This window comes from Raphanus sativus, chromosome 8 (assembly GCF_000801105.2).
Source record: "Raphanus sativus cultivar WK10039 chromosome 8, ASM80110v3, whole genome shotgun sequence".
NCBI classification, from domain to species: domain Eukaryota; kingdom Viridiplantae; phylum Streptophyta; class Magnoliopsida; order Brassicales; family Brassicaceae; genus Raphanus; species Raphanus sativus.
Window position 1 is genome coordinate 13,628,780 of NC_079518.1, and position 18,573 is coordinate 13,647,352.

Below are 18,573 nucleotides of genomic sequence, written 5' to 3' on the forward strand. Positions count from 1 at the left end.
CCAGCATCAATACCTGACAACCTATAAACACACAAAAACTTTGAAAAAACCAATAATACAAATCCAATCAAAATAACAAAGTGTAACTCAGTATTTGTTCTTTTCTATTTTTACACTAAAAATACTTAAAACCCCACTCAACTTCAATTCCAAATTAAATCTTTTTAAAATATATGTTACTGAATAACACTTAATTTTAAAATCTTTTTTAAAAAATTATAAAACTAATAACTATGAATTTGAATATAAAATTTAATATCATAAAACCAGTAACACTAATTTCAACATAGATTTTCAAATCTATTATTAAAATATATAAACTAATAACACCTTCTAATTATTAGTCCTAATAAGTGTTTTAAGTCGTAACGTGTAATAAGAACTTGACAAAGTCATCTCATATGCCGCAAATTTCCCTATATAAGGTAGAAATTTTTTAAGATTAACTGTTGATAGTACCTTAGTCGAAGATTTCTTTTCTTTTTTGATCAAAAGCAAAGATTTCTAACTAAATAAAATGATCGTTTTGCATTTGGCCAAAACTTTTTTCTTTTGTTGCTTTTCTTTGTGTTAATGGTTTGCAAGTAGTCAAACTTCTAATTTGGGCAGTAAATTATTTTGACCAGATTCACTAGAAAGTTTAATATATTGAATTTCACCACATGTCAATAAAAAAAATATTCAAATATACAAACTAATCATTTTTTACCCAAAATTATTTTAGTGAATATGGAAGATCCAATAATGGAAAAAGTATATAAAAGGAGTAAATTTGACTTTTCCCAAGACTAAAATCAATACTATAAATAGAGCCTTTTAAGATCAAAAGAATCAAGAACAATTTTTCCGCTGTATAAAAAATATTACTATGGCTATCACAAAAACTTGGGTGACTTTTTGTCTCTCAATAATTTTAGTGGCTTCGTTGTCAAATCACAACGCTTTGACTTCAGGTATGTGTAATTTTTTGTTTTAACTTGTGAAAATCTAGAACTGACAAAGATCACGTACTATGTTTTTTTTTTGTAAACCAGATCCTATACTATGTTCTTTTATTGAAACCTATCATATACTATGTTCTAATGTGGGTTTGTAGGTGCAGAAATGGAGAAGGTCCAACTGGTCCAACATAAGTATACATTTTGCGCTAAAAGTTTGTGTACAGACCTGTACTCACCCCATATGTGCTTCATTGACTGTATTTCTAAAGGGTTTCTAACCGGAGATTGTATTACTCCTCCCAATTCTCCGTTACGGTGTTGTTGTGCCAATGAATGATTTGAGCGTTGTATTTCTATTTCCTGAGTATAAGTTCAATTCCTAATGAACCCAACGAAATAAAAGCAATTTCATTATAATGAATGTGTTTAACCAATCAACATCAACGAAATAAAACTATTGAATATATGATATAGAGAAGATTGCCGTTCAAAAAAAGTGAAGATTGTCAAGAAGAACAAATGATATCAAATAAAAGTTCATTTGTTTCTTATAATTTATGATATTGAATTAAATTAGCATGAAAGTGATATCAAACCTATATTAAAAGGAGGATATAATCAAAGGGGAAGTCGTCCACGTCGTCAAAAAAAATCGTCCAATAGAAATAGAGCTTCGCGCCACGTCAGATATGCTTTGGTCGAGTCTTTCATTTGGGCTGTGATTTTTTTTTTTAAACTACCCAAATCAAGCCCAACTCGCTGTGGCTGAAGCGTGATCTTCACCGACGATTCCTCTTTCCCGACGATCAAATTCTCAGCACTTCACCGTCACCGTAATCCACTCTTGCTTTAATGGTTTCGTTCCACCTTCCCCTCTATCTCCTTCTATATAATAAAGCCAACCCTAATTGAGACTATGCAGAAACATCTACATCTATCCGGCATGAAATACACCCGAGCCGAGAGTCTCCCCTCCCCACCACCAAGTCTCCCGTCGCCGTTCCTCTCTCCAATTGAAAATGACAGCTCACCCTCATATACATGTCAGCATCCATGGCCACAAAAACCGTGAAACCTGTTGCGATGCGTCTGCATTTTTTTCTGTAATTAGGAGAAAGGAAGCAAGAGCAGGAACGATGTTTCAGTGTCAAGGTTTTGGTGAAAACCAGAAAGGATCAAGTATGTTTCAGTGTCTTGATAGCATTTGCTCCAAACAATTCCATAGGTATGTGCCAATGTCTCATATTACATGGTTTCTGCTTTCTTTGTTCTGTTGCTTTAAGATTTTATTCTCTTTCACCTTCTAATTAATTGTTACTTACTCTCTGATTTACATGTCTATTCAATCACAAAAAAAAAAAACTCTTAATCCTTTGCTCCTACAGGTTCTAATCATCTCAACCTAGAGATTGCTAAGATGATCAGAGGTCACTGGCGACGAAGAAGCCTGCAATTTTGTCAGAGTATCCTAAGGCATTGACCATGATTAGACAAATTTTCAAGTATTATTATGGAGCTGATGTTATTGTGGGCGTGACTATGATGACCGAAATATTGAAGCCAACTTTGACTTTGACTTTATCATGAAACAAGATAGATAAAGGTACATCAATATTTTGATCTTCATATTCATTTGTTTTTTCTTATATATTCCTTAACGGTTCGTGTTGGATTTGCTCAATTCAGTGGGGAAGATCAGAAGAAAAAGAGTGAGAGAGATTGAGAAGCAGAAGGTGAGGTGAAGTGCGTTAAAGAAGCCTTTGATTTAGTAGGCGTTAACGGATCATCGAGAACCCGATTTAGGTAACGTTATCAAGGCCAGCCCAATATGAAAGTTGCTTACCTGAGCCGAGAGTTCGAGGTTTCCATGAGCAGGACTGTGAAGGAAGAGTTCATGCGTGCTTTCAAGAAAGAGATGGAGATTACCGAGAAGCTGGAGAAAAATCAGAAGGCTATTCAACGGCCTTTTGATGGTTTGGACCTTATGGGGAGGTTATTAGACGAGTTTGATTTGTTGCAGAGACGGTCGCAAGCTGTGAACTTAGACACGGTCTATGTTAAAGTTAGTAAGCTGATACCAGGGTTAGGGTTTGTACCAGAGGATGCTGATAGGCTTATGGCTTCATTTAGCGGTGGATGGCAAATGAGAATGTCACTCAGAAATATTCAGCTTCAGGTAAGAACAAAATAAACACACACTGAATGGTCTGCATTTAGAAGCTAATCTGAATTATGTGTTTATGTGAATAGGATCTGCTACTTGATGAGCCTACAAACCATTTGGATCTTGATACTATTGAAGATATGCCTATGATTATAATCTCACACGATAGAGCCTTCCCTGATCAGTTGTGTACCAAAATTGTGGAAGCCGAGATGGCTGGTTGAAGGACATACGAGGGCAACGACTGTCAGTATGTGATCTCAAAGGTAGAATGATTGAAACTCAGATTGCAGCTTGGGAAAAACAGCAGAAAGAGATTGAATCAATTAAGGACTTAATAAGGCTTGGCGCGGGTTGAAACTTTGGATGTGTTCAACAACTGCCGAAAAGATTAGGTGGTTGAAATGTTTCAATGATTTCCTAAGCACAACAGGTATGTCAATTTTTTTTGTTCTAACTTTCGCTGGAAGCAGTGTTTTTGTTTGTTAGCTGTCTCATTCAAATCTTTTTGACATTTCATCTTTTTTTCCTTTCGAATTAAGTATTTTCTTTTTGGAATGGTGCAATTAGTAATAATGTTTTTACGGGGTTTCTTCCTGAATCTGTTGGTCACCTTCCAGATTGGTTAATATTTTCTTACTTTTCTTTAGTTAAAACAAGAGAATGATAAAGGATAACATGGAGTTGCTTTAGTTTAATTGAGATACATTTTACTTTCTTACAGCTCCAGTAACATGATTATATGATTCTAGCTCACGTTTCTTGCTGTGGAAGAGGGAATCTTGCTAGAGAATATCTTCTTACCCAGACGTGATGAGCTGCTTCCATTTCAAGAAGATATCAATGGCGGACTAAAGAACAAGTGTTGGTGTCTGAAATAACAGAGAGAAAGTACTTGCAGAAAAAGTAAGCACATTAGGTAATAGACAGTTGATGAGAAAGAGAAAAAGTGGGAAGGTTGAGTCGGGGATCAATGGCAAAGACACTACGGTTGAAGAAGAAGAAGCGGAGAAGACTGATATTATCCTAGACGTAATTTCCCGGTTGACAATGATGACATGCAGTTTTAGTTTTCTATCACCTCTTTGAGTTTTATATCGCCTCTTTGAGTTTTATATCACCTCTTTGTATTGATATAAATTAGTTTTTTCGTCTGTAAGGCTTGCTTATTTGCAAAAGAGTTCCATAGTTTAGTGTCCTAATAATATCTTCCATTAATCTAATCATTTTCTGATCCTAATAAAATCTTTTGCAGATGATAAAATATATGTGGCTTAGTAGTTAGGAATATGAAACAATGTTGGCCTGAACTACTTCAAGGTGGAAAAGAGATCTTCCAATCATTTACTAAATATTTCTCAAAATTTCTATAATAAGTTTGACATTTCTTCCTACCAGCACTATTAACAAATAGTATTACGTCTTTTCTACATGAGAAGTAAATAGAAATTCACCACAGATAAAAAAGACTACGACCTTAGTCTTTTTTTTTGAACAACCAACTATTTCATTAAGAAGAAAGCATAGTCAAGAGTTCAAAGAATATAATGCATATTTAGCTAAGGCATCTGCAGAAGAGTTCAAGCTTCTAGGTACATAAGCAAAAGAGACGAAAGTAAAAGATGAAGATAGATTCTCGATAGACTATGACCTTAGTCCATCCATCAACTTTACGGTCTTAGCATTTAGCATTTAGCCAAAAAAAAAAACATTTACGGTTTTAGTCGTAGCATTTTTCTTTTTTTTTTCTCATTAAAATATTAAACTATTTTATTGAGTTTCTCTTGATTTTCTAAATACTGCAGGAAAGCTAATATTCACATAAACATTAAACTAACTTAAAAGATAATCTTTCCGTTCCATAATATAAGATGTTTTGGATAAATTTTGATGTTTCAAAATATAAATTTTTTTAATACTTTTAAGATACTTTATCTTTATTGAAATTGGTTAACCAATATCAATTTACTATATTATTTGTGATTGGTTAATTTATATTATTTAATAATATTATATTTTATGTATATATGGATGTTTTCAAGTTTATTTTATGTGATAATAAACTTTTTATATATAATAAAATTAGTATATATAAATTTTTTAATATTTAAGTAATTATTAAATATTTCAAAAACATGAAAATAATTTATTCTAATGATTTTTGAATTGATAATATATCCACTAACAAATTTTTGTAAAGTTGTTAAACCCGCAAATGCGGATAAAATACTTAGATGATATTGATAAATATTTATCAACATTAACTACGTACTGCTCCTGTCAAATGTGACATCAGGAAAAAAAAATTTTGACATTTGAAAATATTTTCGGCCAAAATATATAATATCTAATTATCTAAATAAATATATTCCATTTAACAAATGCAAATGACTCAGTCTTTGGAGGAACAAAATATTTAAATAATCATTATAAAAAAAACTAAACCACGTTTATTCGGAATATTCAAGATAGCATGTTTTCTTAAAAATCATATCTACTCGGAATATTATGGATTACCAAATTAAAAAACACTTTTTAGTATCAATTCGGTGCGAATATAATTGGTTGTTTTTACCGGATTGAGCACCCTTAAATAATTCATCAACTTCCTCATTGCTTTGACAAATACAACACCCTCATTCCAAAACACAAACATTGACACATATGATCGGGATATAAACGATCAACACACTTTTCTGCGTGAAGTTCGGAGAAAGAATCTAGTTAAATTAAAGCGGAAATGATCTATACTATTAAAAATGGTACACTTTGTTTTTCCAATAAATATCCATATCTTTCAACATTGGCGAACCTACGTGGAGTGGGAAGGGTGCAACTGCCCCCCAAAAAAATACAAGTTTATTTAAATGCACCAGAATTTATATGTATATTTTAGCTTTGTTGGTAAAAAACTACTATTTGCACCCACTGAAACAAAGATCAAATAACCCTTTGTTCATTTTCAATGTTTTTGCCCCCACTCATTATATTTGTTAGGTTCGCCACTGTCTTTCAATATATATATACTGTGTCGTTTATTAATAATATTTTGGACATTTTCATGTCATTCGTTAATTCTATTCTTCGAATATAAATAATTTTGACCTAACAATTAATTTAGGAAATATTCTAAAAAATCTATACTATTATTCACAAAGTGTATTTGTTGATTTGTCATCTCTATAATTTTAGGTGTAGTTATATTTTATGCGCAATTAGTAATGTTAATAAATAATTTAGTGATTTAGCTGATATTTTATCATTATGTTAGAAAATTAAAGCGAAGATATTTCCATCGAAGCCTCCAAAGTTTAATAAAATTCTTAATAGTCTACTGAGGTTGAAGATTATTATGCCTATGATGATGAAACGCTCGGATTCCAATCTAGTTTCGGTTCAATAATTTCTGTTTTCTTTTAGTATATATGTACATGTATGTTGATGCAAATATTGTTTTCATCTCTCAATATGTATGTTATATATGGTACTAAAACGTGAACGAAGTATGTTGGATATCTTTTATGAACAATACTTAGGTTCACCCCTGAGGTGAACTTATGAATTCACTTCTTTCTTTATTTCAATCATATTACCATAAATATTAATATCACATAAATAAATAAATTATAAATTATAAAAGAATAAACTTTAAATCATAAATTCGAACCCTAAACTCAAATCTTAGATCTTAAATTTTAAACCAAACCCTAAACTCAAACCTATACCCTAAACCCAAACTATATATCATAAATCTTAAATCTAAATTTAAATTCTAGATCCTAAACTCAAACCATAAACCCTAAATCTAAACTCTAAACCCTAAACCCAAACTCTAAACCCTAAATCCTAAACCTTAAACCCAAACTGTAAACTATAAACCCAAAATTTTCAAATACCTTTGGGTTAATGATCATCAAATGTATTTTCAAATACATTTTAGGGTATAGAGTCCGGGTTTATGGTTTACAGTTTGGGTTGAAGGTTTAGGATTTAGGGTTTAGAGTTTGGGTTTAGGATTTAGAGTTTGGATTTTGGGTTTAGAGTTTATGGTTTGAGTTTAAGGTCTAGGATTTAAATTTAGATTTAGGATTTGGTATATAGTTTGGGTTTAGGATTAGGTTTGGGGTTAGGGTTAAAATTTAAGATCTAAGATTTGGTTTTAGGGTTCGAATTTAAAGTTTATGATTTAAAGTTTATTTTATTTGTGAACTAGATATGAACCCGTGCGTTGCACGGATTTTATTTGATGTTTTAATTCACGAACACATAAAAAGATTGGAAATATTTTTATCACGTTAGTTCTTGGATTTCAGTATATATTAGTGACATTTTTAATAAAATAATATGTTTTCTTACATAATTTTTGATTGATATTCTATTTCAATAATAATGGTGTTTTAAATAGTACATTGATATTTTTATTTTTAAATAAATACTTCTCTTTTATTATTTTCAAAATAAAATAAATACATTTTTAGGGTATAGAGTCCGGGTTTATGGTTTACAGTTTGGGTTGAAGGTTTAGGATTTAGGGTTTAGAGTTTGGGTTTAGGATTTAGAGTTTGGATTTTGGGTTTAGAGTTTATGGTTTGAGTTTAAGGTCTAGGATTTAAATTTAGATTTAGGATTTAGGGTATATAGTTTGGGTTTAGGATATAGGTTTGGGTTTAGGGTTTAGGGTTTAAAATTTAAGATCTAAGATTTGGTTTTAGGGTTCGAATTTAAAGTTTATGATTTAAAGTTTATTTTATTTGTAACTAGATATGAACCCGTGCGTTGCACGGATTTTTATTTGATGTTTTAATTCACGAACACATAAAAAGATTGGAAATATTTTTATCACGTTAGTTCTTGGATTTTCAGTATATATTAGTGACATTTTAATAACAATAATATGTTTTCTTACATAATTTTTGATTGATATTCTATTTCAATAATAATGGTGTTTTAAATAGTACATTGATATTTTTATTTTTAAATAAATACTTCTCTTTTATTATTTTTCAAAATAATATTAGTTATAGTTAATTGAAATATATAGAACTGTGAACTCTCTATATTGTTTATATTGTGTAAGACAAACCAAAAACGACACAATTAAAAATATTAATATAACATAACACCAGTTAATATGTTTTATCGATATTCAGCTAAATATCTAATATATTTCTAGATAAAACATCAAATTTATTTACTTTAACATTCATGGTGTGACTTTAACATCTATTTCTATATACAATATTTTGTAAAACACTATTGTCGCTATGTTTTAAAAATTTGAAGTTCTTCAGTTGTAGTGACTCTTGATAGTGCGATATATAATTGTAAGACTGGACTTAACAAATAGACCAACTTTTTAAGCTCTGACCTTAATTCTGGTTGATAGTCATTTCATAAAACACTCTTATAGGAAATTGAAGTCTTTTCATTTTAAAAGGAATACAAATCTGTTTTTCCACATAACTTCCGGTTAGGATTTCAGCTTCAATATTCATGTTGTATAGGCGAGTTATTCATAACATTATTCTATTGGAAAGTCTTCTTTTTGATTTAAATTCCTTAATAGCATGACCTATAACAATCCATTGGAAAGTCGTTCTCTTTTGATTTAAATTTCATAGTAGCATGATCTACAACAACTTAACCAATTTTTATATGTTGATAAGAATAAACACACATAATCATAATCACATATAATCATAATAGTCACATTAACTTAGTCACAATAGCATAACAGCTAGACAAAATATCTGTAAATTTTGATTTTATATCTTTCAATTTGAACCAAAATTCCAAATATATGTAACTCTACGAAGCAAATAAAATACTTATATGCAATATCTGTAAGAAACGAAGCAAATCACAAAATACTAATATTATTAAGAATGAATATCTGATCTGATCCGTTATATGAATACATATACATGTATGTAAGGACATATATATATATATATAATTTATATAAATATTATATTGTATATAGGTTTTATAGTACTTTTTAATAAATTTATTAAGTTATTTATTAGAATTTTAAAAGTAATAAATTTTTATTTTTGTAATAAAATGCTATTATTATTTTATTTTATTTTTTAAATTTATGATTTATTTACTAATTTTAATTTATTTTTGCTGATCGAATCAGATATCCGGTCGAAAATCTAAAATTATCTGAATATCCGGAGCACCGAATATCCGTGTGGCTACAAATCGAATTGGATCAAATAATTGATTATTATAACAAAATGGATCAGATCAGAATATCTCCAAAAATCCAGATATCCGATTCATGTTCACCACTACATCTATATGTACAAACGGCTAAGTATAATTGTAACAATAACTAATGTATAACAGCATGACAATTATATTCTTTTTAGAAAAAAGTTCAACATCAGTTTTAATGTGAAGAAGGATATCTAGTTATTTCCTTATGTGACACCCAAAAAAAGATAACACGCGAAGATGTGAAAGAACATGTAAGAAAATTCACCAGATATTTTTCTTGCTCAATCCTGCAAAAAATTACTTTTTAAACACACAAACTGTTTTTTATTATCTTTCTGTATATTTTATTAATCATAAGATATTTTAACAAATGTAAAAATTTTATACAGAAAATTAATATCAAATAATCTTTTATAATTATCTTTTTTTGGATTTTGAAAAAGGAGAATTAGTATTAAATAAGTTATTTTACAAACTTCTCTTCTTTAAGATTTGTAAAAAGGAAATTTTCTAAATATTACTATTAAATAATTTTTTAAAATTAAATTTTACAATTAAATCTTTTAAAATTAAATTTTACTATTAAATTTACGAATATTATTTCTTCAATTTCTTTTAATTTATTAGTATATATATATATATATTTAATCATGAGATATTCTAACACAACTTCAAATATTATAAGAAAAATTACTATCAAATAATATTTCTAAAAGAGTATTATTAAGTAATTTTTAAATTTTCTTTTTTTACTATTAAATAATTTCAAAATTTGTTTTTGTTTTTATTTTCCTTAGTATATATTGTTTTAATCATGATATATTCTAAACATGTCGCATTATTAAAAAAGAAAATTACTATTAAATAATATTTTGTTTAAGATTTTTAAAATTAGACATTTTACTATATAATAATTTCACCAAAAATCGTTTTTATTATCTTATATATTTATTTTAAATTATGAAGTAGTTTAACACATATCACAATTTTAAATATATAACTGTCATGTGTCACAATCATATTAATTAACAATTTTGAATAATCAAGTTTCCTATTAAGTAATTTTAGAATATTATTAAGTATTTTTAAAAAATTCCTTTTTACTATTAAATCAATTTTAAAATTAATTTATTTCAAAATTCGTTTTTGTTATCTTAGTATATATATTTTATATCATTATAAATTTTAACCTCTTTAAAAATAAAAAGGAAAATTAATATCAAATAACTATTTGCAACTATGTTTTGTTTAGGATTTTAAAATGGAAAATTACTATTAGAAATACTTACAATTACTTTTTAACAAAATTTGTTTTTGTTATTATCTTAATATATATTTTTAATTATAATATAGATTAACACATGTCGCAATCTTAAAAAATTTAATGACACATGTCGCGATCATGTTAATTAGTAACTTTGAAGAACCAAGCTTTATATAATAAGATTTATAATTTATTTATTTATGTGATATTAATATTTATGGTAATATGATTGAAATAAGGAAAGAGGTGAATTCATAAGTTCACCTCAGGGGTGAACCCAAGTATTGTTCATCTTTTATATATTGCGTCTTTCTTGCTTACATTAATCATTGCTTTAAGGAGCCTGGCTCTGTATTTTTACACGACATTGTCATATTAATACTTAGCAATCAAGCTGTTTGTAATATGCCTGAATGAGAGAAAAACCTTACTGCAATACGGTGATTGATCCTGAAAATAGCTTGTTCTAGACTGATGCTGCTGTTTAAATGCAGTCTTTAACTATGCCTTTGAAAATCTCGATGACCTGGAAGGCTGGAACCAGATGATATATGTTGTTCGAATTAAGTGTGTTCGGGTTATCTAGTGAAAGAAGACATAGGAATTTGGAGGATGGAGAGAAAATGGAATTTGGATTAGATGTTAAGGGTTCCAGCGTTTTGTTTCATCATCAGTGGATATAAACCACCAATTAAACTGGTGTGGAAGTACTACAATTCTTGGTTAGTATTGCTAGACATGAAAATTGTTGTCCGTGCTAGACATGAAAATTGTTGTCCGTGTTTATATAGTTTCATGTCCCTCTGTGTAATGGCTTCCTTCAATTGAATCTATAAATAAATAAATCTCGTCTTCCAAAATCAATGCGTAAATAAAAATTAACTCTTCTCCTCTGTTTTAACTTTTAACTCGAGTCCTTCATGTGAAGCTGCATCTCAAACTAAATTACAATCAAGTAAATGAGCATCTAACATTATAGTCAGGAAATGGTTGTGCCGTGCGAATTTAATTCTATCTTGATTTTAAGTTTTTTGTATGTTTTTGAAAATTAATCCGGAAGTGTTGCAGAGTATGTATGAGTTTCTATTAAGAGATGAAGGTGGAGAAAAAGGGCAAGTGAAGACTGATTATTGATATTGATCAAAAAACCTTGAGAATGAGATCCTTCATATTATCTCTTGTAGATTAGTTTTATTTCATGTAATCAACGTGCTTAGCGATGAGTGAGAATAAATTTGATGGGCGCAGTCAATTGTATGGCCGGATGTTGATAAACCTATTTCAGTTAACCGGCGCCGTATGATCGATCATATGTATGTTTTTTTGGTCTAAGATCAGATCATATGTACGTTTTAGAGAGTTAAGACAGAATAAACCCCCAGTTTCTAACCGTCAGTGTGTGTGTTCTTTGATGCTCCTCTTGGTCTCTTATGTCCTTTTTACTATAGCATGAATCTTTTTCTCTTAGATAGTCTTGACACTTTCACACACACACACACACACACACACACACATGTGGTAGTTTGTCTATTTACTACATGCACTTGCATCATGCCCTGACCATTCTACTGACTCCTACGCTCTCTCTCTTACACAAGCAAACTTTGTTTTAGACATCAACCACTCCAAAAACCACTCTAACCTAAAAAATTAACTCCGTTAGCTTTCTACCAAGCTGACACATTAATCTTCTTCTTAGAGTGCAACTTCTAATTACACAAATTGTTTGTTTTATCAAAGGTTACAATTCTAACAAATCTCCGCCACTATTGGGCTCTGGATTGAACATCCGTATTCTCCTGGTTATGGCCTTGACCCTGAGTCCCTGACCACGGCATTGGTGACTGTTATGGGATAATGTGTTTTGATAAGCTCTCGCTTAACAACAACAGACGTTTTGATGGATTCTCAAAGAGTGTGAATCCATGGATATCACCAACTCTGTATTTAGCCACCGACATGTATCAGCTTCTGCTATTTCGGAACATCCAAACGCAGATACAACCACTTCCTGGTTCATTCCAAATCCAGGCAGTGTTGGTGCTCCGGACATGAACACAGTGACAATGGCTGCCTAAAAATCTACCGGATGCAATGGTCTCTAAGGTTTTGTGAGTCTTTTTTAGATGCGTATATTGTACAGACTATTCTTTGGGATTAATAGTAAAGCATTCATCCAGATATTCAGAATTCTTTTAATAGTAAAGACTAAGAACGATATGTTTTGTTGTCAGTCGACGTATAATATAAATACAAGGCAATATTCCAAACCATGAGTTACGCTGACACGCATATCTTGTTGCTTTTTAATTCAAATTTGCAAAACTTGCAACTCATCCGCAATTGCTTTCTTTTTCTTCATAATAGTCTTTTTGTTCTTCGTCGTCTTCTTCATGGAGACAGTCTTCGTGATGGTAACGACTTTTGATTCAGAATTCATCAGGACAGTCACTTCATCATCTGAATCATCATCGGAATCTGAACCACGGGCATAGATTTTCATAACACGCTCAGGTTCACCTTTCACAAAGTCTTCATCTGCAAATTCACAGTGCTCTGAAGACTCAACTTTCTTAATCCCCTAGTGAATCATTGAAAACAAATATCGTGTTAGAAAAAGTAATTGAATTTTACCAAAAAAATAGTACTTAGCATATACAAAAAGAAATAAAAAAAATAATGACGCAATAATATAGCTTAGCTTACGTAAAAGTCAAGCCTGTCGATAAACGAAGAGAATTTGTTGTGATGAAAGGTTCTCTGTAGAAAATCTCTGGAAAACTCGGTTGGATCCCAAACGATGAAACTCTTGCCGCTTTCACTCCAAGAGATGATTGAATCCGTTGATGGATCGTCCACCATACGATATACACGCTCCAATGTCGTAACAAATCCGAATCTTGATGCAAACGATCCACTCTGCTGCTTTTCTTTTCTCTTCTTTCCGCACCCACTCTGTTGCTTAACCATCGTCGTCGCAAAATCCACCCTATTCGTAACCCTAAGAGAGAGAGAGAGGGAGATCACTTTTTATACGACCGCAACTGGGCTCACAATTTGTTTGGGCCTCGTCTCTCGGTTATTGTTTTATTTTCTCTTCCTAATCTATGTTTGCTTGTTTTGTTTGAACTCATTATCAGTCAGGCGCATGATCCATACGTTAAGGGCACGAGTCACTCTTCGCCCTTAAATGACACGCGTTATTCTCTATAGCCAATATGCTTCACTCGCGATAAACTTTTGTTTTTAACACTATATGTCGATGCACGGGAGATTAATTGACGCTAGTCACGCTACCTAACATTTTTTTTATTTACGTTACAAAACCGACGCTACACATAATGCCTTTTTTATCAACTTTATTTAATTAAAGCATATCTTTTACATAATGTTTTATTTACATTAATAAATTAGAAAATTTAATATAAATTAAAATATGTAAAGCTCTAAATCTCTATAATATTATTTGAGAAGTCAGTTTCATATGTGTCGCGCTTACATTGATTCTCACAGTGGTTGATTACACGAATACCCTTAATGAATTAATTTTAGTTATACATAATTATCTTTACTAAAAAATTGTTTAGTTTCCTTTTTGTTAATAAAGCTTTAGTTATCTTTATTTATTATAGTTAATTTATTTCATAAACCCATATATAATAAAAAGGAAATATCTATAAAATATATAGATTTTGTATATACAAAAAACGGATTTATTTTTTCTAACTTTATATTTTCCCTAAAAACACAAATAAAAAGTGAATATTGAATAATTTTCAAAATATATAGGTTTATATATATAATTTACAAAAGAAAATAGTTAAGATAAATTTTAAGAAAACATATTTTATAATAATTATATTTTTGATTAAATGATTTAAAAAAAATTAATTTCAAACAACATAAAGTGATCATTTAATATCATTAAAAAAAATTATTATTCATTAAAAAAAATTATTAATATCATTGTCAAATTAACTATAATAAATAAATTAACTAAAGCTATTGTATCCTATATAAGGAGATCATTATTCATGGAATAAGACACATCAATTCCTCTCTTCTCTTCTCTTCTCTTCTTTACTTACAACAGTTTGCTTGTTTTGTTTGAACTCATTATCAGTCAGGCGCATGCTCCATACGTTAAGGGCACGAGTCACTCTTCGCCGTTAAATGACACGCGTTATTCTCTGTAGCCAATATGCTTCACTCGAGATAAACTTAACTTTTGTTTTTAACCCTATAGTATATGTCGATGCACGTGAGATTAATTGACGCTAGTCACGCTACCTAACATTTTTTTATTTACGTTACGCCTTTTAGTCGAGTCATATACTCATATACAAAACCGACGCTACACATAATGCCTTTTTTATCAACTTTATTTAATTAAAAAGCATATCTTTTACATAATGTTTTATTTACGTTAATGAATTAGAAAATTTAATATAAATTAAAATATGTAAAGCTCTAAATTTGAAAGTATATCTCAAATAAAACGTAAATAGCCAAAGATCATTCTTTTTTTTTAACATGGGCATTATATTATTTTGATTATTATCATCTATTGACACAACTTCAAATTTCATTTTTAATTTAATTGTTTAAATAATTTATTTTTAAATATATTATATAATAATAATGCCAATAAACTTTGTATGACAAGATCTCTCTCTCTCTCTCTCTCTCTCTCTCTCTCTCTCTCTCTCTCTCTCTCTCTCTCTCTCTCTCTCTCTCTCTCTCTCTCTCTCTCTCTCTCTCTCTCTCTCTCTCTCTCTCTCTCTCTCTCTCTCTCTCTCTCTCTCTCTCTCGACCAAATCTTAGCTTGTCGTCTCTCCTCGGCGCGTGGTGGCCAAATTCGTATATTTTCGTTTACCCGAATCAAAAGTAAATTATCATTCCAATTTGAGTTGAGAGAAACATAAGTTAAACCTGACCCGAATTAAGTTTTACCGAATCAAAAGTAAAATATCATTACATATAATATATATCATAGTTTTTATCAAACTTACTATCAAATTAAAACTACATAATTACATGAAATATTTTTTTTCCTCAAATAAAAATTATGGAATTACCTAATATGATTAACATATATATATGACAATCTATACTATTATTTATGAAGTGATTTTGCTTACTTGTCACATTCTCCATGATTTTAGCTAATTTTGCTTATTTGTCATGTTTTTATTTAGTTTTTTAGATTAAATCATAAATTTATTAATTTAGATAATATAATTATTTCGACATTTCTAATTAATTTATTAATTAAATAGTATAATTATTTCAAAATTTCTAATTAGAATTATGATTATAATTATTTTAACTTTCACAAGCTTCTTATTAGTTTTTCACTTAAATTATTAATTTATTAATTTAAAAAGATATAACTATTTCAAACTTCTAATCTATACTATTATTTATGAAGTGATTTTGCTTACTTGTCACATTCTCCATGATTTTAGCTAATTTTGCTTATTTGTCATGTTTTTATTAGTTTTTAGATTAAATCATAAATTTATTAATTAGATAATATAATTATTTCGACATTTCTAATTAATTTATTAATTAAATAGTATAATTATTTCAAAATTTCTAATTGGAATTATGATTATAATTATTTTAACTTTCACAAACTTCTTATTAGTTTTTCACTTAAATCATTAATTTATTAATTTAAAAGATATATTATTTCAAACTTCTAACTGAAATTACAATTATAATTATTTTAAACAAGCTAGGATCAATTATTATTTATCATATGATGTAATATGTTTTAAACTCTATAGTTTCAGTTTTCTCATTCATTCTAAGTTGTCTCGATTATAGTTTTTGACATCTATATTTATGTACTTTTGATATTTGTTTTCTTTTGGTTGGAGTTATATGTTTTTCTTCTTTCTTTGAGTTTGAAAGACTGAACCAATCGATTTTATTACATGGAGTTAATAAAAATTTACCGAACAAACAGTATAAAAAACTTTCATTTTCTCTCAAACTAGAAAAACTTTCATTTTCTCTCAAACTAAATTTTTTTTTAACATTTTCTTGTTAATTCATGTATATTAGTTAATATTAGGACTACTGAATAAAATTCATAAATTAATTGGTGATAATTATAAGGTTACCTATATTTATATTTATTAATGTTTTTAACTGATCCGAGAAGACATCCACGAAAATCTTCTCATTTAATTTTACTAAATTTTTCAACGCAAAGTTGTAAAAGATGTGATATGTTCTTACTAGTTACTATTGTTTGTTCCATCTGTTAAATATTACGGTTATATACACCAAATGAGACTTGTTACAATCAGGCAAAAGCCTGATTTCACTTCTTAAACATCTCAACATCAAGTTGTATCTACATCCACGACACCAAGTTTGATAATCAGCTGTAAGACACCAAGTTTAATAATCAGCTCAACGAAAGCCTTATGCTAATGTACAATGATTTATAACATTTGTTAACATGTGAATAAATGGATAATTAAGAAAACAAACAAATGTGGTAACAGAGACACTCAAGAGATCGTCCATTGACAGGATAGTTTGCATTTTGGAAGTCTAAGAGTGTTGTTGTAAGATTGTCGAGAAGCAAATTCAAAAACAGAGAACTTGAATTCAACAATTAAGTACAACAAGAATGTTTTGTAAAAAACAGAAACTACCGAGAAACAAAACCACAAGTCTGTTTTAAAAATTGCAGAGATAGATAAAACTTAGATGATGCCAATCTTGTTAGCAACATCTAAAGCATCATACTCCGGTGTAAGCCTAACGTAAGCTTTCTTCGTTCCATCAGGCCTACACAACAAAACACCAAACATCATTGTATCAATATATATATGAAACACACAACTAAATTCCCAAGCAACGTAATAATAACTCTCTTATTACATACCTGATGAGGGTGTTGACCTTCTTGGTCCTCAATGACCAAGGGTACTTGAGGATACCGTAATGGTCCAACTTGTTCCTCAGAGTAGCGCTGATCCTACTTGGGATCTCTAGCGTTGGTCAAAGTCTTTGGCCTGTGGAAGGTGACCTTAGTCCTGATCGTTTATCCTTCTTCTTGAAAGCTTGGCCAGACTTCACTGCCTTTGCAGCCTTCAAGGCCTTGGCTTTTGGGCCATCCTTCTTCGTGGTATCAACTGCAATAAAAACAGAACAAGAGACCTTTAACAACATATTTCTCAAAGTTTAAGATCATTGTTTCTCACTATTACAGAACATTAAGGCAAGACTATGCTTACGTTTAACACAAGACTTGTAAGAGTAAGAGACCCAAGTGAATACTCAACAAGACGAACATATGTAGCATGATTATCAGCGTAAAGATCGTACCTTTAGCCGGAGATATTGTACTGGACGATTCCTTCCCACAACATTATTCAACAGAGAGTTTACCTTGCAGAGGCCCAAGCTTTGAATTTTCCTTTACAGTGATCCCTACACATGCCAATCATCAATCAATAATCACCTTCACCATATACTCAAAAAGTCCAAAGCTTTTAGGGGAATTGAGCACAAATGAATCAAAAAGTCGAAAGCACAAATGAATCAAAAAGTCGAAAGCTTGGAGTTCACCTTAAGAAAAACTTCTTAGGTTTTATTTTAAATTTTGTGTGCAGAAAAAATAAATGGATTAAACTATAGGCCTGTCAAAGTCAAAAGTTATACAATCAAATTATTTTTAACTATTATTAAATTTTGTGTTCAGGTTAAATTTTTGATACAAAACTCGTGAACATTTTTAGGTTGAGCTCATTTTATCATATTTAATAATTAGTTAGTTTATTCATAATATGTAAATAATAGATATCTTGTTTGTTTTATTCGGGCAGACAAAAAAAAAGACAAAGAAAACAATGTATTTCTCAATATTACGAAGGCCTCTTTAAAGGAACGCAAATCAGATTAATGGGCCTGTTTGATGCTCATTGAGAATTCTTGCTGCATCTATATATCGTCTA

General features: G+C 29.8%; 2 protein-coding genes and 1 pseudogene across 3 annotated transcripts; 1 reads left to right on the forward strand and 2 right to left on the reverse strand.

Annotated features, from left to right (window-relative positions):
* The first annotated feature begins 1,702 nt into the window (after positions 1-1,702).
* Positions 1,703-4,328, forward strand: LOC108835169 (ABC transporter F family member 5). Of its 2 annotated transcripts, none has more exons than XM_056992352.1 (5): positions 1,703-2,166; positions 2,327-2,544; positions 2,628-3,117; positions 3,192-3,538; positions 3,830-4,328. In XM_056992352.1, exons 3-4 carry the CDS (start codon positions 2,770-2,772, stop codon positions 3,327-3,329), a joined length of 486 nt encoding a protein of 161 aa, XP_056848332.1. In that variant the 5' UTR covers positions 1,703-2,166; positions 2,327-2,544; positions 2,628-2,769; the 3' UTR covers positions 3,330-3,538; positions 3,830-4,328. The 2 variants fall into 2 exon arrangements, with proteins under 2 accessions (XP_056848332.1, XP_056848333.1); XM_056992353.1 differs by having other exon boundaries at positions 3,858-4,328.
* Positions 4,329-12,775: 8,447 nt separating this feature from the next.
* Positions 12,776-13,639, reverse strand: LOC108821291 (heat stress transcription factor A-4a). Its single transcript, XM_018594338.2, has 2 exons — positions 13,301-13,639; positions 12,776-13,175 (listed from the first exon to the last, which is right to left on the reverse strand). Exons 1-2 carry the CDS (start codon positions 13,562-13,564, stop codon positions 12,906-12,908), a joined length of 534 nt encoding a protein of 177 aa, XP_018449840.1. The 5' UTR covers positions 13,565-13,639; the 3' UTR covers positions 12,776-12,905.
* A 3,655-nt stretch (positions 13,640-17,294) lies between these two features.
* Positions 17,295-18,089, reverse strand: LOC130498983 (60S ribosomal protein L23a-1-like; annotated as a pseudogene).
* Between the last annotated feature and the right edge of the window lie 484 nt (positions 18,090-18,573).

What these genes read in the sequence shown, in the direction of transcription:
- LOC108835169 (XM_056992352.1), top strand. Translation starts at nt 2,770, where the DNA reads ATGAAAGTTGCTTACCTGAGCCGAGAGTTCGAGGTTTCCATGAGCAGG. An exon ending in TCAGAAATATTCAGCTTCAG is followed by an intron (nt 3,118 to 3,191) that starts GTAAGAACAAAA and finishes TTATGTGAATAG; the next exon opens with GATCTGCTACTTGATGAGCC.
- LOC108821291 (XM_018594338.2), bottom strand. Translation starts at nt 13,564, where the DNA reads ATGGTTAAGCAACAGAGTGGGTGCGGAAAGAAGAGAAAAGAAAAGCAG. An exon ending in TCGACAGGCTTGACTTTTAC is followed by an intron (nt 13,176 to 13,300) that starts GTAAGCTAAGCT and finishes ATGATTCACTAG; the next exon opens with GGGATTAAGAAAGTTGAGTC.